At 41.6% G+C, this 21863-nt stretch overlaps 1 protein-coding gene across 1 annotated transcript in view; it reads right to left on the bottom strand.

Annotated features, from left to right (window-relative positions):
• The window catches only part of ctnnd2a (catenin (cadherin-associated protein), delta 2a), a 190715-nt gene that overhangs the window by 89372 nt on the left and 79480 nt on the right, over nt 1-21863 (bottom strand). The window contains exons 4-11 of the mRNA XM_063912108.1: nt 19890-19924; nt 19281-19385; nt 15556-15728; nt 10946-11000; nt 10290-10500; nt 9951-10065; nt 8908-9040; nt 6082-6252 (exon numbers count right to left, since the gene is read on the bottom strand). Of these exons, the coding sequence (XP_063768178.1) occupies nt 6082-6252; nt 8908-9040; nt 9951-10065; nt 10290-10500; nt 10946-11000; nt 15556-15728; nt 19281-19385; nt 19890-19924 (998 nt within the window). The remainder of the gene's footprint in view (nt 1-6081; nt 6253-8907; nt 9041-9950; nt 10066-10289; nt 10501-10945; nt 11001-15555; nt 15729-19280; nt 19386-19889; nt 19925-21863) is intronic.

Raw genomic sequence — 21863 nt, 5'->3', positions numbered from 1 at the left:
AGCATGTATACACAACCTGTCGATAACAGCTACGGATGAAGCAAAAATGAATACACACACACCACACACACACACACACACACACACACACACACACACACACACACACACACACACACACACACACACACACACACACACACACACACACACACACACACACACACACACACACACACACACACACACACACACACACACACACACACACACACACACACACACACTGCTTGAATGTGGAGGAGAGAAGGGATTAGTTTCTCCTTCTGTTTATCCCTGGGAGAGCCTCCTGGCCAACACACAGTTCTTGATGTTCCTGTGCTGGATGCACTGGAAAACACACGTGCACACACACATGCACAGACACACGTGCACACACACGTGCACAGACACACGTGCACACACATGCCCTCCTTTGCACTTGAAGTGTGAGCGTTTTACAGCGTTGGAGCTGTAGGACACTTGTCCCTATGAGTCAAGGTGCCATGTCTTTCTCAGAGCTAGCCACTCAGACACCGCAGGAGCTGCAGGCCAGTGGCTGCTGCTAAATGTTCCTGCTGGGAAGGACAATAGTGAAAGTCAAGAAAAGATGAGTTTGTTCCTTTCCAACTGAAGGCTGCTCCATTTATAGAAGCCTTTCAGCCAATGCACATGACACTCATGTATGTCAGAGAAATATTAGAAAATATATATTAGTTTTCTGGTTAGGTTGGCAGGTTTGCCTTGAAGTAGGCTGCCTTATTACTGTCTGTAAATAAAACATAATATTTCATACTTTGTTATGTGTGTTGCATGTTGCCTTGTGTTTATATTCTTTATTTCTTGTGCCATAGAAGTTAACTTGACTGGGGGGCACTTTTGACTTTGAGTCATGTAGTGACGCTGAAAGGGTTAATGCAAAAGGAGGCTAACAGGATGTTTGATATTAAATATACCAAACTTTGTGAGGTATTTAATATGCATTTATGGTGTGATAAACACTAGAGAAACAAAGCACCAGAGAGTTAATAAGCAATGTATACAACAATAACCTGTAAATCACTAGATGAATAAAACGTGTTCTAAACAGCAGATATTAAGGTTTGGTTTCATTTGATGAAACAGTCAATGCTGCTTTTGTGCCGAGTTCAGTTGTATCTGCGTGATCTCTGAGGACAAAAACAAATGAGTGTTTGTTTCTTCAGTTATGAATTCATTACTGCTGATAAAACCAGAATATGCTTATCATGTTAACGGAGAGAGCATGGAACACAAATGGAATATGTGCATGTTTCCGTGTGAGAATAGGTCACTAGCGTGTGTGTGTCTGAGAGAGGGTGCCCACATAATCCTACACTTAAGAAGTGCCATGTGTTTTCACAAGGGAAATATTTTCTGCTGATCTGTGAAGTCAGATGCTTTGAGCTGTTAATTAAAGCTTTCTGAAGCTTCAGCAAAAACTCTCTGTAAATAGTGTACAAGTTTAAACCTTGCTATAAGTCACGTGGACTCAACTTGTACAGAGTTGTTGTGCACGCAGTTAAATAGTTCTATATTAATGGTGTCTGTAACAAATAGGTTTTTCTATTAGAAATCGATCTACAGGGGTGAAAAATCACCTTAGTCCCCTTCTGTTTAATTCTTTGCCTTTTTGTTGGTGTTCATTTCAAGTTCATTAAAAGATCAGCAGGATCAGGGGCCAAGCTAAAAATGTATCCTGGCCAAACAAACCTAATCTAACCTGGCGACAAACACAGCCTTGTGAGCGACACTACAGCGACAGGGGAGAGGCTTCTGCCAAAAGGTCTGACGATGCTGCAGTGCTTCAGTTTCCAGACTAAGGTTTAATCAGGCACTAATTGATTGATTCAGGTCTACTGAGACTGGTCTGTTTCTACTCATTCTGCCATTATTTCCACAATGCACTCAGATGCAAACTGTTGTATTTCTAAAAGTACAGTGTTATTGTATATCCATGCATTTTCACAGTATGACCCCTTATCTAAACTTACTCTGTGGCTCACAAGTATATGCATGTCTGCCATTGTGCATTTTGCTCTATATCTGAAAATGTATGTTCAAATCTTTCATACATAAACTATATATGCATAAATGCAGACACACACAGACCAAGAGAATATAATTAGTATTTCACGGCACATTTGGAAACCGGAGGACATATGCAGGGTGAAAGGGAGCCCTTTTTACTCTTTCATTTCAAGGATCTGTCACTTCCCCTACTGAAGAGCTGCCCTGAACTTCTCCTGCCTCCTGGCCAGAAGAAACACGGTGACTGCATCCTCTTGGTCTTTACCCTCCTTTCGTGGGCTTGTTTTCCCTCTCTCATCTTTCTCATCTCCATCACTCTCTCTGTTCTGTCCCTCTCATTAGGATGTCAGATCTCATTACAGAAGGAACACAGCAGATTTAAAGAGGGAAGGAGATTGGTTTAATGGTTTGATGCAAAGCCCCACTCGCATTTCCTTCTCTCCCTTTTACTGTGCACATGCACTATATGAGTGCACACTCCCACTGGCGAAAGGGACCGGTGCTAAGGAGCTGCGACTTCAAGCAAAAATGTCCAAGATTAGACTCTTTATTGTCAAAGCTTTAGGAGTGGCTGCAGAATAAAGCCCTGTCCATGGGGCTTCCTGGTTGGCAGGTGATAAGGTATAAACACTTGGAACAAAACTAAAGGACTGACCAATGAATCCAGAAATGTAAATTGCATATATAATACGAGTCCAAATGCATAATGAGATTTGTTTCCACCCTGCTCTTCATCATTTGGTTATCTGGTTGGATTACCGGCTGAGATATAACCTTCTTTTTAGTGACTTTAATGGCTTAGTGATAAATTATGTTAGAATAATTTGTGTCGATCTCTTTAAAAGATACTGGAGGGAGCGATGTTAAACTACATAACATCCCTTATCAACAGCAATAGCTCAACCTGGCTACTTGATGTTCCTAACAAATAGCTGTGGCATCGAATCTACCCGTCCTGACTGTCACCACCTGAGCTACGTGCAGCTCTGATAATAACCTATTAAAGAGAAAAAGTGCCACATCCATTCAGAGCTGATGCTACTCCCAGTGATCGCAGTCATTCATACAGGCCCAGATAGCTTTCATGAAACAAGGAGGCAAAGACAGGAGGGGAGAACAAGGGGGAAAGGTCTGAGGAAAGGAAGAAGGGGGAAGGAGGGCCTGATTGAAGGAAAGGTTGAACTTTGAATTATTAGACTATTACAGTTCAAATTAATGAGAGACAATTCCAATGAAAAGAGAGGTAAAATACATTTCAAATAAAGGAAATAATAAACACAAGGAGAGGTTTATGATATGAAAGCAAAGTGATGAACTGTTAAAAAATACAGGAGATCTCTTTGGAAATAGCCACGTTTGTAAATCACCCTGAGGCTTCTTTACTGCCGGGCTCCTCCTATGTAGCAGGATTCATGTGTACGCTGTGACGATGCAGGAATAATCGCTTGAAATAGGCCACATTAACCTGCAGTCCTCTGGGGCGCTGGCCTGGTTTAATCCAAGAATGAAACACTGCACATCACTGCCTACACACGTGCATAGTGGGAGAACACACAGAAACACACTCGTACTTGCACGATAATAATGTGCGGATGTGTGTATGTGCTTGGTAGATAGGAAAAGAGGATGAAGAGGGTGAGCCAGCAGTCAGTAGGAATAACTGCGTGCATGTGAGAGAGGTTAGGCCAGATACACACACAGTCATACAGGCACAGATGTTTAGCACAGACTTATTCCTACATTTTCCTCGGTTGCATTTAGCTGCGATGACAATGCTATTAATCCAACACTCAGCCCAACAGTGAACATAAAAGAGAACTGGGCTGTGTAGACTAGGGATGAATGGAAAGTGAGCAGACAAACTGGGTAACCAATTGAAGGTGTCTGAAACTGGACCTGAAAAGTAAAGTGTGTTGTCAAACTGTGTCGACGGCGCCAAAAGAAAATACCTGCAGACCTCCTAAGACGACAGGTGTGTAAGAGTTTTCACTAGAAATAGTTGAGAGCAGACAAGAATGACAAGTTCCTAAGATATATAGTAAATCTTTAGTCAGGAGGACCATTGTGTCCTGTTGGCTCCGAATCCATCTGTCCCTCCAGCCTGTATTCGGTTGGGAAACAGCCACTATTCAAACCAGTGTACGTATAATTAAAGTCACTTGAATTGCTTTTGTTGTATCATGCCGCTCCTCTTTGTAGTGAAGTGTCCAGTTAAGTAATGTGGTGGCCCACGCTCTCATTGAATACTGCGAGCTTCATTTGACTGTAAGTGCCTTGTTTAAATTGGCATTGAATTAGCCTGACACTGTGGATTGTATATAGAACCACTGACTATAGCTTTGCACATTTTGGGATGAAATATGCACACAAACGTCTCCCATCTCTTGCCGGCGCAGGAATGACTTATAGCATTAATTACGTTGATCCATGCCAGCTTAATGAACCAATAATGGGAGCCTGCCATTGCCAAGAAAAGGCGCTGTGACATAATTAATGACTTACCGTTTACTATGTCAGCACAGCCATCATCAGTTCACTATTTGCTATCACTCTCTGCATTATGAACCCTTATTAGACAACCGCCTAGTCACTGCACCGACTATTAACATGACTTTTAAAACATTCTGCGCTTAGACCAATCCTTGATTCAATGACCCAGTGACTTCAGGGCGGGGTTCGTTTTCGATGTGTTGATCTACCGCTGTAGTTACATGCACTAAGCACAGTGAAATAATGAGGTGAAAAAAGGCTCAGGCTTAAATACTGTGACGGAGGATTTAGCTCAAAGTATATCAGACAATCTATTAAAATACTGTATCATAGTAGAAGCGTATCGTCAACCTCAAACGTAGCAATTAAATGAACACGGTATAATCCAGAGTCTATTGATTTTTGTAGCTGCAGTGCAAACTTCCTTTGTGAGGCTTCTTATACCCATTTGCAAACTACAAATGCAAGGCACAGTAAATGATAAATAACAGTGGATCCTCTCTGCACACTTCTGAAGAGCACTTGTTTGATTACTTCCTGCTCACAAGGAGAATTCTATTTGTATGCACTGTTCAGGACCTCACCAACAGTAATCAAAGCAATATCCCACACGAATAAAAAGCAATCCAATGACCCCTCTGACTCTGAAATGTGCTTCAAAGGCTACTCTCAGTGCTTAAATGCAAACTCCTGCTCCTTTCAATTGAGTCAAACTGATCAACTCAATCGCTGCTCTGAAGCGGCGTATTTACTGCCATGATTCTGACCCAAATGCTAATGATAGCTATTAAGAGTAGGCTGGTTAATGACATCGAGGGAGCTGTGAACATGCCGTGACCGACTTGGGTGTTTTCATGTGGGTAAGATACGGTAATGGGATTAACATGGCGTACCTAAACCCACATTGTGATAAGCTCAATGAGGCCCCATTAAAAATACATTGCTGGCAACAATGGAGGGAGAGGGTAAGAATAAGTGTGTCTGACTGCGTGACTTTGATAGAAAATGTGCCCAGCCGTGCTTTTTTCCAAACTGGATTAAAATAGCAGTACAAAAGTGTTGATTATGGCCTTTTATAAATGCCTTCTTTTTTTTTACATCCATTGTGTTTCTCTCCACCCAGGTTGTTGGAAATGTGTGTGATTTACCTCTCGGCGTGAAGTAGGAGTATTATGGGTACAGGATAAGGTAGGATGGGGTAAGTGAAAATCAACTAACATTAGGGGAATGCATGCTGGGTCACTGACAAAATCACCTAAACGGAAGTCATTTTGGTCCTATTTTTACCTCCTTATAGAACATTATGCAATGTTCATAATGAAGCTCATATAAAGAATGATTCAAGTCATATCAGATAATCTATAATCTTTGTTGTGAGTCTTCAGAATCTCTAGGGAATGGTATTTTCCACAGTATATTGTAGGGATGTAAGAGTCTTGCCAAAGTCTTCAACAACTCAGAATTGGTAGGATATATTCTAAACTCAGACAGAATGACAAGTGAATAAAACACCAAACCTGCTAAAAGGAAACTGTCCAGCTTTAAATGCAGGGAAGGGCTTACCGGTGTTGTTGCGATAGGGGCCTGTGTCCGGCCCCTGGCTCTGGCTAAGGCTCCTCATAGGGCCTTTGTGGTAGACACGCTCTTCATAGATGGGATCTATATGGTGCTCTGGGGACCCCAAGGGCCGAAGGGGCTCCTGACTGTGCTGACTACTGTAGGATCCACGAGAGCCTGGAGAAAACGAAGAGGAAGAAAAAAGATGAGGAGAGGATGACAGAGGGATCAGTATGGGAGAGAAGGAAGGGCACTATAGAGGAGTGCAGCTGATGGATTTTCAGGAGGTCAGGACAATAAAGCAAAGAAACAGAGGGAGGGAAGATGTGTTGCTGTTCTCCTTTCACTTGACTCAAGAAGTAAAACTATGTGACATGTCCATTTTCACCCTGTACATTTCTCTTTGCTGATTTATATGGTAGACAGATAAGGGTGTGTGGGGCAAGTTGTGAGTGAGGCACCAGAGTAAGAAACGAAGTAGAGAAAGAATGACAGAATAATAAAGAAACATTACGTAAGAGCACATGAGAAATGGCATAAAGAGACAGAGAAAAAGGGCGTCAGAGAGAGGGATGCCTCTGTAATTCATTTTTCAAATCTCCGCAGAACATATTGCTGGTCATCAGCTATAAATTAATGAGTTGTAGTGTCCCCCCTCTTGTTCCGTGTTTGGCAGGAATCCCAAAGACAGAGGGCAAGGAAGACGTTGACAGCAGGCATTTGTTCATTACACAGCAGAACAAATGTAAAGCCTCCCTCTGAAAACACAGAGCTAGTTTAAAATTATGAAGGAGTAGAAAAGCAGAAGACTGGGAGAATAGGGAAGACAAGTCAGCAAGGCTCGGCATGTCAGGAGACGAAATTAAAAGACGTTGACATACTCATATATACAAAGCCATGTATGCACAGCTATGAGTGACTGAAAGTAAAAGAGATGGTCCAGTGGAGCTAGCGTCGTATCATATCGCATTAGCTCTCAATCCTTGGCAAGTCGTGTGCAAAACATTTTCAAGCGGAATAAAGGGTATGAGTGCCGAGCTGAACTGGGATTCAGACCTCAGCGTCTATCCCCTGTCAACTTAACAAAGTCAAACCCTACAAGCCTTCAGATCGTATCAGAAATCGATGCATGCGAGGGATTTCTGCATGTAGCTTTTCTGTAGTTTTTGTTGCAGTTTAGGATGGTGTCTATTGTTAGCACTGTTCAACAAAGCAGACAAGTCAAAGAGAGTATTTTAAAGAGGATATCCTTAAACTCTTATTGAACAACCTTAGAGGTATTTTGCTGCAGCACCTTTGGGGATGAGGAAGATTGTGTCTGTACTTCTTAATATAATAGAGCAGCAGTGTGTGTTACAAAAGAGCTATTTACATTTTTACAGAAAGAGTCAGAATAAGGGAGTAAGTGAGACAGAAGAGACTTTAAAATAAATGAATGGAGAATGATAAATGGATAGAAATGTTGGACGCTACAACACACACTGAGCTCCGCTGACAGGAGGTGAATATAGAGACAAATGGGCCGAGGATACAGGAGCAGCAAGGAGACAGAGATGGTCAGAATATGCATAAAAGGAGAGCTAATTAGACCCATGAACACACACATTAACAGCATGACTCATCCCAGCCCTCTCTCTTCCTTCATCCCTTTCCTCTTTGAAGTCTTGGGGAGTTGGTTTTATTTCTTTATCATTTATTTTTTTGACTCACAGGGGCACACTTGTGAAAGTACTGACGTCCTTCTTTCAAAAGGAGAAGGAATTTAAAGAGGAAGAGAAAGAATGACGCAGACAGAGGGAAATAGAGAGATACCCTCCCATGATGTTTCATTCAGTAAAATATTTTTAAAGCACACCAATTTAAAAAACAACTGCGGTCCCTTGATGCCTGTTTTATTTGTGTAGTTAACAAGAGAGCAAAGCAAGCATCACGCCTACAGTAAACAGTAAGAAATGATGAGTTCTTTGATATGTAACCATGTACAGCACCTCCTGCAAAGTGAGCTATATCTGTTATTGTATTATCCTCCTCACTCAGCTGGGTATAATACTATAGCGTCACTTCGGCAAAATGTATAATGTGACTCAGGACCTCCATGCAGAAAGCAACAACGTGGACCCTTTTTTTATTTTAGGCAATTTCAGTTTTACACAGCTTAACTTCGCTGCAGTGTAGGTGTTATGGAGCAGGTAAGTACCTGAAACAGGCCACTCACAAAAACTCTACTGTTCTTTTTCCAGGTGGATGTTGCCCACTGAGGAAACCAAACCTCTGACTAATAGTTTCCACAAATAACTCTCGGTTGGTACGATTTTAGAAGGCTACCAAAAGTCACAATTTCAGAGTGCAATTTTAGAATTGACAAGTTGAATTTATACTGTCCTGATCCACTTCAACTTCAATCATTAATATTTATCTTGCAAAATAGATCATACTTGCATGAAAAGATGATTTATAATGAATCGGTAAAAAGGTCAGCCTTTTGCACCGGATGCTGTAACAGAAGCAGCAGGTTGGCTTTGAGCTTATTTAAAAAAATTCCTAAAGCAGGTTTCTGTTTGATATACATATAAGAGATTGGATAATTCAAAAGGCTTAAATTTCAGTTTTAAAAGGCTGTGAGATGCATTGAAATGAAGCATGGCCCCCCTCTTATAACACTACATTGATTCAAGAAGCTACATCTACAACAGACACAAATACATATAGCATCTCTTCACTGCTCGCAGAACAGTTGGTTTACAGCATCATCAGGACGACACAGAGTAAGGGTACTAAATTACCGTGGTGGGTTTAATGTGTACGTGCATGTGAGAGTGTGTGAGTGCCCACCTGCCAGACTGCCAGGCCTCTGCAGGGTAGCTGTAGCGTAGAGCTCGTGGGAGATCTTGTACTGGTCAGAAGCGTGGTGAGCTGCCAGGCGTTTGGGAGATAAAGTGGCATAGCTCCCTATGCCTGAACTCATCTGCAGGGACAAGAGTTGTTGTTTTGTATTTCAAATATTGGAAATTAGATGAGTTATACCCTGAAGAAATTACCTCTTGTTTGATTACAATATGTTAGCAGTTGAATATGCGACAGCGGACATGGCTGGCTTGTTTTGATCTGTGTAGTTTGGATAGAAAGACATTGTACCTGTCATTGAGTTTCTTCAATTTACTTTTCCAAATTACTTTTGTGTCTATATTTTGTAAAATGGGCTTTTAAATAAAAATTGGCACTATGTGTAAACCATGTCAAAATCACTTAGAGTGTAATATACGCAGAAAACATTTCATTTTTATAGTGTGGCATACTGGATAAGAAAATCCAAAAAATGTGCCTCAGAAACCAGGGTTCAGATAAGGTGCTGTGGAAAGATAACCGGATTGAAGAACTCAAATTGACTCGTATAGATTTTTTCTGAATGTATGATTCAACCTGTAATTGCTCTGGAGCTACGCCATCCTTTGTCATGATTAAAGATCTGCTAAAGTGGACAAGACCATAATCTTCTCTCTGACACCTAGCCGCCTTGCATCAATCAATATCATGACAACACAATATCATACCTAGATACATTGTACAACTGTCAATTACAGCTCTGTTCCAGACATATCAGTAATGGGCATGTGCACTGTGTATACTATACTTTGAAATATTACATCAGTACTGTTGATGCTGCATATAATAGTATTACGTTAAAGACTGGGCATAGTATCATTATTTAATGATCAAACCTCACACGGACCACATGCACAAGTGTTTGACTTATAACCAGTAGCATGTGCAATGCAGGTTGAGTGCATCCTGCTCATTAAAAGACAGTTGTTTAAAACTCTGGTGACACAAAATGCTTCTCTTTTCCACAGGTGTCAGACTGTCACATTCTGTACCTGGTGGAGAGGGGACGATGATGAGCTGGCCCCTCCCCCTGCTTGAGAGTTGGGAGGAGATGCGACCCTTAGGGGAGACCCGCCCCCGCCCGCTGTTGTCACAGCAACTGAAGTGCTGGAAGACAAATGCACAAAGCAGCATAATTTGCATGAAAAATAATGACTTCATTCCATTTCACACAACAGTAATATGCATGCATGTATTTTATATGCACTGCCAAAAGGTAATGTATTTTCCTTAATGTTTTGGTCTAAAAAACCTATACATTTGACTGATGTGTGAAATACAATCACCGTAAAACACCTTCATAATCAATGTCACGGTCACTGGATGTGTACCTGTATGACTTGGCCAGACGATTAACAGGAGACTGTTTGCTGGGGGAGGAGGAGGAGGAAGGCAGGCGTTGAGTGGTAGAGTACCCCGGTGATTCAGAGGATGATCCCAGGCGTTGGAGTTTACCTGGGGAACCGGATCCTGAGCTTCCTCCTGCAGACAGAGGGGAACTGACACGCTGGGCGGGCAGGGTGGAGCTGGAGTAATAGATACCTGGACAGCAGAGAAAGGGAGACATTTTTAATAAACAGTGGAAAAAAGAAGAATGGGTAAGAACGTGGTGAGGCGGACATCAGTGATTCTGAGTATATCCTGGAAATGATATCACCTAGTAACATGGAGAAATGTTCTGTCCAATCCGAACCTGTTGTTCTGTTATTGAACTTCGAGCTGTTCATTGATTTTCTATTAAAAAATACACCATGTTTGAGCTTAGGGTGATTTAAAAGTGTACTACTACTGTATCAGATCACCTTAGATCAAAGAGCAGTATACACATACTCAGAATTCTGCTAGTATCATATTTTTTCATTTAATTGGCCTGTATGTCTGTCAGTATCTCCGCATGCCAAGTCAGATGAATTCATTGTAAAGGAATTGCATCTCCATGAACAAAGACTGAGATGAATGGGGAAGAGAAGGAGAGGTGAGTTCTTACCTGACCCTGCCCCGCTTTGTGATTGTTGCTGCTGGGCTGCACGACTAGATGTCACCTGAGGGGATGTGGGGAAACACAGAGCAAGTGAGGGAAGAGGAGTCATGACAGGGAAGAGGGGATGAATAGAGGGAGAGATAAAAAGAGGGTAGGGAGAAGTTGAACGGGGGGGGAGACAGAGTTAGAAACGTTAGATAAAAAGAATAAAAAGAAGTGGCCATCAAAAACTTTTATGTACAATGAGTAGAGGGAAGCCTTTGATGAGCACTGAATGAACCTAGAGCAGCTGGTAATGAAATCCCTACAGAAAAGAGGCTGATTCAAATAGAGTCAGACAAGCCCTAGGAGTTTGGCTGGCTGAAATCATTTCTCATAAAGCCTTGTTGCACCACCTACTCAAAGTTAAGGGCATGATTACACAGTCAATTGTCTATTCCATAGTGCATTCACGTCTCAATATCTTTTAACTGCAATCTGTAAAGTTCAATATTCACAAACCCTTAAGATTAGTTATTATGGAGAAATCCAAAAGAGGAAGACAAAGCCATATGATGTTAAATCCCTCAAATGTATTTAGCAAAATCTATACAACTATAAATATCATACAAGTCAGGAAGTCTTCATTTCTGAGCCAAATCTAAAGAGGGCATCAAATACAAAATCCACTCCTGCTTTGACTACAATGTGCAATTAATTTCTAAACAGACAAAAGAGATGTTTCAGCGAGAGGCAAAGAGAGGTTGAGAAGCCTCTCTCTCTACCACACATCACATTGTGGCTGATCCTAATATACTCTACCAAATCTCCAGAGACTAGTGGAAAGCATATGCCGGTGCTACACTGAGCCTCATATAGCTTTATGCTGATGCTAAAAGATGTAAAGGGGATTCAAACACATTACTACTGGACTGACATGGACGCAGTGGTACAAGGCCACATTATGCACGCAGTCTGAGTCACCTTGAAGCACCGTCATCACTGCATATACAGAAGTCAATCTCAGAGAAATGGAAGTACTAAAACCTTCTGTTTCTTAGCATTGAAAGAGTAAACACAATTGTATTTGCTGACATATCAGGAGAGGCTCTCACAAACGAATATCAACCTAAACTAGTAGAGTGTTTGACATTATAACACCTGTAAATTGGATTTAAATGAACAGACACTTCAAAGTGTAAATGACAACAAACACATGATCATCCAATAAACGGGTGTCACAGAACACACACACACACACACACACACACACACACACACACACACACACACACACACACACACACACACACACACACACACACACACACACACACACACACACACACACACACACACACACACACACACACACACACACACACACACACACACACACACACACACACACACACACACAATCTGGTGTTGTGTTAAAAAGCTACATTTATACATAACCGTTTCCAGGTGTGAATACTGGCCGCTTTACTATAGTGCAGACATAATGAAAAGGCATGTCTGCTAAACCTTCCCTGGATAAATTTAGCAACACACACAGACACACCATCTCCCATTCTGTTCTGAATGGCAGTTCCTGGTTATATTCCCCTGCTTTGTGATGAGCCGAAGCATGTCGGAAGAAGACAACAGGCCTTTGGTTGCAGCACTGCTTTGTTTGCAGAGGGGTCATGAAAACTGATTTATCTCTGGCTGAGAGGATTAGCAGTCTCTTTCAAAAAAAACTGACACACAGTTTATAGGGGCAGACAGGCGGAGTAGCAGACACAGGCAGACACAGATAAGGACTGAAGGAATGGGAAATTGGTAAAATGACAAACAGGTAAAATATGCCAGAGCTACGGTAGCTTCCACATATCATCTTACAAATTCTTGACTCAGTAACATGCTGATATTGTGTGTGTCTATAAGAAGTGCTTATGAACGTTTACACTGTAGCATTCAACCCTGAGTTACTGATCCACCCTGATCTCAACACACAGGAAGTAAACCCTGATGGAAGCTGTAACTTAACCTGCTTCAACTTCAAAGGATGGGCAGTATTTCTACCCTTAAAGTAACCCTGGATGGTGAATAAACCGGCAGAATTATTGATACTGTCAAAATATGTGGTCATGCACTCGGATATTCAAGAATTAATAACCTCAGTTCTTCCAGTACTATGTGTTCCAGCTCTGCGTGTCACATTTTGGATGTGAAGAAAATAGAATGAGCTGTAACAAGGCAGAGATGTTCTCAGGATCTAGCGTTGTTAGTAGCTATTATTCCCTGGGTGTACCTCTTTCAGCTGCCCCTTTAAACAAAGTAAGCTCACAATGCCTTTAGGTCCTAGCCATTTATCGAGCTTCCATCATTTTGCATCAGTAAATCCAGCAGTACTAAGACTTGTGCCATGTTGGCAGCTTTGTAGCAACTAGCAATCCCCGCTTAATATTTCCAGAAACTCCATTCTCTACTTTTTATCTTCTTACACATATGATAAAACCTGTACCAATATTTATTCCATATTCGTTAACGACTACACTAATGTTGCTGTGCTAAGTTTGAATAAATGCAGATGTGAAAGAGTGTCATGTCAAAAATGGCACTTGTGTTTGTTAGAGCGCATATGGATAAAAGTTTATTAGAGAGTCGATTATTAAAAGTGTCTAAAAACAGCCAGAGAGAGAGAGAGATCTTAATCAGGATGTGAGGCGATATCCAGAACAGTGTGCGCCATAAAAATCTCCTTCATGAGTCCCCTGTGTTAGTTTAGTAGGTTATGAAGCCAAGAGAGAGTTGTAAGGCTGAGATGCAGGACACAGAACTTTAACTTTAAGAACCTAATTAATGTCTTTATTTCTTGATTGCGTTCATCACTGCAAGATGCAAAGTGAGACAGAAATGGACCTTCAGACTGATGACAAGGTGAGTGGGTGAATGAATAAACAGACGGATGGGTGATTCAGCGGGTAAATAAAAGATGAGCGTCGATGAATTGTGGGCAGAGTTAACTAATAAATAGAAATCCTGACACACTGTGTGAGGGAGACCACTTTCTCCATCCCAGTCTGTCATCTCACAGTGCTGCTTCTTTCCTCATCCAGTAAAACACTGGGATGTTTGAGGTGCCATGTATCCATGCATTATTAAAGCTGGCCCTCTCAGGGTTATAAATACCGTACAGAACAGCAGCAACATACCAGACCTTTCATTTTCTCTCTCACTCTCCAGGAAACAGTCAGCTGGGCTAACTTTTGAACACCCATGGAGTGAATAAAAATAAAAACATGTGCATATGCATGTGCCTGCAACCGGCATGTACTATACATGAATGCAGGCTGCACCTGCCTTTATAACGGCACTGTCTTGCGTAAAGCTATTCGTGAGAAAAAGCCCTGCTGACAACACTGGCCCCATTACACTGACAAGCCCAAAACATCAGAGGAGGATGCATTGCCCACACACATATATACAGACACACACTCATGCTCACATAGACAGAGATGGTGAACAGAGAGGACAGGCAAGGAAGAAGTGGGGAGAGAAAGAGGACAGGAACACTGCAATTCAAAGTAAACTGAGGACAGAACTATTATAGAACACAGAATACAGACAGAATGAAAACTCCTTTTGCCTCATCAGCCAATCCATCTGTATGCTCGTCTTTCTGTTTTTATATCTTTGGGCCTCCGGTATTTCTTACTGGGAGCTCTCTCTGAAACCAGTTCTGAAATGAGATTTAACTAAAACACTTTTTCTTTTAACTCATTCCATTTTATCACAGACGGATCATTTGTCCTGACACTGGTAAACTCTTTTCATAAAGCACTTTGATCGCTCACAGATTAAGCAGATGTGTGGGTGGTTGTTTAAAAAAATACACATCTGTGTGTGTCTGTGTGTAAGAATGCAGCACGTGCATTACCAGTGATATGTTAAGGACATGAACAATTGGAGATAATTGGCTCCTGTAGGCTGGAAAGTAATCAGATGTGTGTTTCTCTCTCCATCAGTTCACTGCTGTGATTAATATGTGACTTTGTCTCCAGCTTTATTTCTCAAGTCCTTATAAACAAGATGCTTTCTGGGATTTCTCTGTGTGCATCTAATCATCTCCTCATTTGGTCTATGAGCATCTGAGTACCTGCCTCCTTTTAAACGGCTTTAAGGAATTTGTCTAACCCCTGTCTCGTGATCTCCTCCCAAACACAGAGTGCCATAAATTGCTTTCAAAGCCACTTGTAGTGACTCAACCAATTCAGCAACGGTAAGAAAACTTGATTCTGCATAAATATGTACTTATATACACTAATCAACTGTGATGTCAAACAAATCCACATTTGGCGAGAGCACCGAGATGTAGCTGCAGAAGCGCCGTGCAAGAGGAAAAAGGGCGACGTTCGCTCCGTGTCTGACAGAATAACAGAGCAAGGAATCTGAACATCTGCATAGACAGTAAACAGAGTTCAAAGCTGCTGTAATTGAAAACAGTATCAACTCACTTTAAGTTCCTTCACATCAAACTCTTTTGGTGTAATTATTTTGCCTCTCTGACCATAACTTTTTTTAAGAACAGACCGTTAAGTTTTCACAAAATGCCAGTTGTAGAAAGTCCTTTTGTCATCAGGAATTCCTACCTGGTTGTAGCTGTGCACGGCTCCTCCAACCTGCCCGCTGCGCTGAGGAGTTGCTGCGGAGATGCTGTCGCTATGGGCGAGGGTCTGGTTGCTATGGTAGCTGGCAGAGTACTGGAGCGAAGCCTCCGGGGTGGAGTTGAGCTGCAAGGAACTCTGGGAAAGAAGAGCTGGTCCTACCGACAGGAATGGTGTACGGTTGGGTAGGTGGTGGGGGTTGAGTTTGTGTGTGTGTGTGTGTGTGTGTGTGTGTGTGTGTGTGTGTGTGTGTGTGTGTGTGTGTGTGTGTGTGTGTGTGTGTTCATATATAGAGAGAGTGAGAGAGTCAGTAGAGAGAGATTAAGAGTGAGTAAGAGAGGGGGCGGCAAGGGGAGAGATTGAGAGGCAAAGAGTGAAATGGGGGAGAGAGAGAGCAGCAGCAATTTAGAAGAGATAGTGCAGCAGTGCAGCACTCCGTGAGTTGGAGATGGCATACATAATTTATTAGCAGAGGGGAAGAGAAACAGAGGAACAGAGAGAATGGGGGGAGGAGGAGGAGAAGCAGGGAGATGGAGAGGATGGGAGGAGGAGGAGGAGGCTAAAAAGTAAAAAGTTGTAATAGATGGAGCACCTTTAACTTGATTTGCTGCGTCCCAAAACGTCTTAACTTTTACTTTATATTCGACTTGAGCAAAACCTCCCCAATTGTGTGAGGAAGTTCTGGTTATAAATGAATAACTTCAGATTGTTTTATGCTGTTTTTTCAATATGGCTTCTCATACCTGATCATCTGGAGAACTCTCAAAGCACCTCCATACATTTGTATATATATATATATGACCAAATCTGCTTTTCGACAACACAGACACACACCACAATCTCACCGCCATCATCCATATCACCTGACACATTCGCTGCTGTGCCGACAAATAGTAATCCCCCGCTCTCTCTCAGATTCCCATGCTGTGCACAGAGCTTATATTGATTGGCAATAAGAACATCATAAGGCAGTTTGCAAAATGGACTCTTTTCCAAACAGTAGGAACTGGGTCCTATAGGTTATCTGTAAGCATGCTCATGTGTGGTTTTATTGCAGAGCAGTTAGGTATGTGACCTGTGCACTTAACAGCGCATGAATATTTGATAAAATGCTATCTTTACCTTTTCCTGAATACAAATTTCAAGCACATTGCTTGTTGTTACAGCAACGCAGAGTAACACTGTGTCCGTTTTTATTTCATTCTTTTGAAACATTATACATATATCCCTACAAAAGTGTAGAGTCTGGGCTCAGTGCCATGTTAGTTTCTTGTTACACCCTTAATAACAAAGCCCTGTTATTATTCTCCCATATCTTCTTGCCTTCTCTCCCCATCTGTCTCCCTCTATATCTCTCTTCCCCCGGAATCCCTTTCTCCCTGGGAACCAAGATCAACTCCTCTGCTTCTTGCCTTCACAAAAGACTTTTCTCCTCTCCATTCATCCCTCGCTTTTTATGAATTATTAAACAGCACTTTGACTTACGCAGACTGAGTGGGAGCTCCCAAACTCATCATCACTTGGCCTTGATGTGTGTTACATTGTGTGCTGCGTGACAGCAACTGTGTGTGTGTGTCTGTTTCAGTGATGTGACCTAAAGTGTTTATGTGCTGGATGGTCAGATGATAGGACAGGTTGACGGTCCTATTGGTTTTATAGGAGATCATGTGTGAGTGTAGATTTACATTCATGTGTTCTGTGTGTATGCAGCTTGTGTGTTTGATAAGGAGTTAAAGGGTGAAATGGAGTATGATAGTCTCTGTTCTGACAAAATCGTGCAGCTCAGTCAAATCATGAAGAACTACGAAACACGTCTTACATCAACAGTTTGAAAAGGTTTAAAGATAGCATTTTATACCAAGGCCCAAAGGAATCTTATTTCCTGATATCAACAGTTTTATTGGTGTCTCTCTAAACACTCATTTGTGTGTAGTTGTGTCGCTCTGTTGTGACAAATACCAACTGCAGTATAAGCTGAAAGCAAAAAGTCTCTCTGTTTTGTGGCACCTTTCACTGAAGACGGCTTAATGTCACTATTCTGGATATTTACCACTAAGCTATTTGCAGTGCTACCATCTGGGGGAAAACACACATACAAACACTCACACACTGAATTTGTCTGCACCCGCACATTGTGATGTCTCTCATACAAACCCATTTGCAGAATGGGAAAAACAGCTGGGTGTGAAGCAGCAGCAATAAGAGTTCCCACAAGGAAAGAGAAAGATATATTTGGATTCAGATAAATCACGAATGACTGAGTTTCAGGGACTTCATAAAAGGAAGATACAAATCTGGTTATCATTCGCCTTCCCACTGTTCTCCTGCGCTTTCACATGCAACCTATTTGTTTTAAAATGAGACCGGCACCAGAAAATCTCAAGGGAAATATTGAAAACATGCTTTTTAAGCTTTAACCTGTTCAGCGTTTCAGATATCCTGCACACAGGACTCTGCAGATGTGGTGTGCTACATATTTTAGGTGCCACATTAGCCAGCTCGTTGTAATAGTAGAAGCAAGACACATTGTAAAACACGCACCCGCGGTGACTCACGGAGAGATACCGCAGGTCCTTCCTTCCTACAGCTGTCAGATTTTACAACCAGCATGGCCCCTGGTAGACCCCTCATACATACAACAACAACAACAACAACAACAACAAAAAATTGACTAGTTGTGCAATAACAATTTATGTGCAATATATAAACATAATGCGCCATTTTCAGTAACTGTGCAGTATTTACCTGGCTGCTATATCTCCTTCAGGATGTGTATTTTGTAAATTGTGTGTTTTTCTTTAACTTTAAATGCATTTTCTTTTGTAAAGCTGTCGTTGGCTCTGTTGCTGCTGTAGCTAATTTAAATTTCCCCTCTGTGGGACCAATAAAGGGATTCTGATTCTGACTCTGATAAATCTGTCAGGTAGAAACAAACTATGATTCTGGTGCCTTGGCCTCGCTCATTAAGTAATAGAAATGTGTTTCTATTACTTTTAGTGTCTAAAGAATATGTTTTACATTTAAAAAATACTGTATATACTTAATTTAAGTATACACTTAATGTCATTTCCCAATGACTAATCATGCTCACTGAAAGAAGGAATTAAATCTGAATGAGAACTAAATATTGCAAAGGGAATTGCTGCACGTAGGCCAGATATTTCATGGCCTAAGGGACTAATAAGAGTACATTTTCTCATTTCCTTTCAAAACAATAATAATTAACAATACACACCATGATCTTTCAGTGCAATATGCCCAACGGTTGTAGTTTTAAGTAAGATTACCCTGATATCCCCCCTCCCCTCACAGTGCATAACAATTAAAATGTGATTGATATTTGTTTTTATTTGAAATAGTTGTGTTTACCCTAGCTGACGTGCCTGCTAGAGCTGTGCAGACAATTATAATGAAGTGAAGAAAATAAATAATTTCCTGTCCATGCATAATGAAATCCTTCAAGATCAAATGCAGATTTTAAAAAAAAGAAGCTCATATTAAATTTGGTTTGGACTTTCTTTTCATTTTTCTCAAAATGGATATGTATTTTGTTTGGGTTGCATTTCTGTTTTGGTCCTAATCATGTCAAGAGTACAAAGTTGATTCATAATACAAACCTAAATAAGACACTATATTAAAAGGTGTGCATCCTCCTTGTCCTCCCAAAACAACACACACACACACACAAGGATGCGTATGACTACACTTACGTTCTCCACTGTCAAGTATCCCTGATTCCTGGAGCGAGCGGATGCAGGAATCTACCAACTCCAACCCAGTGGTCAATTCATCCTCGATATCCTTGTGTCCATCTGCTGCGAAGAGAGAAGACGATAAGGATGATGCGTGTTAGCTATATGACACTGAAGGACCAATCATTAGGTGTGTCTCTCTGGCACTTTGTGCTGCTGTGTGAGTGTGCAATCATCTCTTAATCCATCAGGTATGTGGGAGGGTGCTTCTTCCCAGGCCCATTCCATATGTGCCTTGACACACAATTTTACAAGTGTGTCAATCAGACAAGAGGCGGAACAAGCCTTGTTGGTGTCGGGACTATAAATCTATTCCTCGAGATGAAGGATAAATAGGAAAGCTTCAATATTTTGTCAGTGTTAGCATATGTGATCGTTCAAGGATTTCAGTAATAAAAAAATGGCAGTGAAATGTTTGGAGTCAGATCTTGCAACCGTACCTTTACATGCAGGGAGGAGCAGTACGTGTGTGTGTGTGTGTGTGTGTGTGTGTGTGTGTGTGTGTGTGTGTGTGTGTGTGTGTGTGTGTGTGTGTGTGTGTGTGTGTGTGTGCACAGTGAACTTTACCTTGAGCGTTCCAGCGAAACTGCTCATCTGTTGAACTGCAAAAGAAGGAGGTAGCTATTAAAATACAGCATCTTTACAAAGTATTAAGAAAGTAAAATATATTAAAAAGCTAAAACCTTGGAATCCCTCTGTTTGGAAATGCATTTCAATATATGACATTCAAGGTTACATGTTTGTATTCAAATTATTTACAAAGCAAACATTTTACAGAATAAGCATTCGTTATTCTCAAATGGATGGTGCTGCAGAGATATAAACAAACGCACACACACATTCACACATGGACAAGAAAACAGCACTTCTTTTCCATTCCCTTGATGGCTGTCAATTGATCTGTGATTGAGCAGGCTGAACCGAGAGAAAAAGATGAAGAGGAGGCAGCAGGAGACAGACGGGCAGAGAGAGAGAGTATTGAGCTGCCCGCTGTGTGATCAATGCAGCAGACACAGACAGACTAACTGATACATATAGACTCTTTCATCTAACTTCATCTACACCATTAGGACGCCTGTCTGGACAAGTCGGCAAGTGTCTGCGTTTTCCCATTTAGACTGTTTGGTATTCCACATAATCCACCTTCTAATTGGACGTGAGTGTGCCTGCGCGCCTTGGGTGTCATTGTACAATCTGAAGTGCTTCTGTGCTTTCATGTGTGTATAAGGTAAAAGGGGAGGTAAAAGAGAATCAGTGAATATATATTTACATATGTTTGTCCGTCCATTTGTCTGGGATGGTAATGGTCCTTCCAATAATCTTGATTTGACTGGTTGAAAGAATTGATTTTAAGCACAGAAGACTAACTGTAAAGCATCAGTGTCTTGTAATGCATGCTTATCCAGCATACACACTGGCTACAAGACATGCTGTTAGGGAAATAGAATCATACATTTTTTTGTTGAGTGATTTAATTTAGCATGTTGGACAGTTTCACAGGACGCCCTGAGGTTTGACTTTGTGTGGACTGAATGGATGAAAGCTTCAGGAGGTAGCATGTTGAGCGTTTCCTTTTGGGGAAGGTACTTATCATGTAACTGTGAATCACTGACGCACTAAACAGGGGGAAGGCATGAAGGTCTTTAATGTCTGATCAGTTATGAATTATTTAAGCAGAAATGTAATTAACTAATTATGAAATCACAGCAATCTTGGAGAAAATGTTAATGCTTTAATTAGGCAACTGGTTATATAGCACTTCACTTTTTCAGAATACCGTTTTGATGGTTTCTTTTAAAGGTCCCCTATTTTGCAAAATGCACTTTTTGCTGTCTTTTATACATAAATATGTGACCCCGGTGTGTAAGGAGAATACAACCCTCTCTCTTTTTCTCCTTACCCCCTCTAAAAACCGGGGACACAAAACGACCTGATCCAGATTTGCTGCCGATATGACGTCCTATAGGAAATGTGGGCTGGCTTTACATTGAACTCCTGGCAATGTCCCGCCCACGTGACACGTCCCAACCTATCGTCCCCAATATACAGTCGCGAGCTGAATCCCCTCCGCAGCACCTCTGTGTGTCTGTGCAGGATGTCTGCAGGAGGGACACAGATAATGTATCGCTTCTAGAGGTGAACACTGAGAAGTGTCTCAGAAATAATGCTGGATGTGGTTTGAAACATAATATGGGGTTTAATCACGGCAGCGTTTAGCTGAGTTTCTCTCTCTTCAGACAGAGAGATCATGACGCTCCAAAGGGGCGTGGCCAGCTTCAGCTCCAAAGGGGCGTGGCCAGCTTCCACTCCAAAGGGGCGTGGCCAGCTTCAGCTCCAAAGGGGCGTGGCCAGCTTCAGCTCCAAAGGGGCGTGGCCAGCTTCAGCTCCAAAGGGGCGTGGCCAGCTTCAGCTCAAATTTAAAGTCACAGAATCAGCACTTCAGGAACAGGGCTGAAACAGAGGGATAGCGGACATGCTAAAATGTATGATCCGTTTGGTATTTTGAGCAGAACACGTCAGAGACATGTCTTTTAATATATT

Source organism: Eleginops maclovinus, chromosome 21 (assembly GCF_036324505.1).
Source record: "Eleginops maclovinus isolate JMC-PN-2008 ecotype Puerto Natales chromosome 21, JC_Emac_rtc_rv5, whole genome shotgun sequence".
NCBI lineage: Eukaryota > Metazoa > Chordata > Actinopteri > Perciformes > Eleginopidae > Eleginops > Eleginops maclovinus.
The sequence above is the reverse complement of the archived record's forward strand: the minus strand, read 5'-3'. Positions and strand labels throughout refer to the sequence as shown.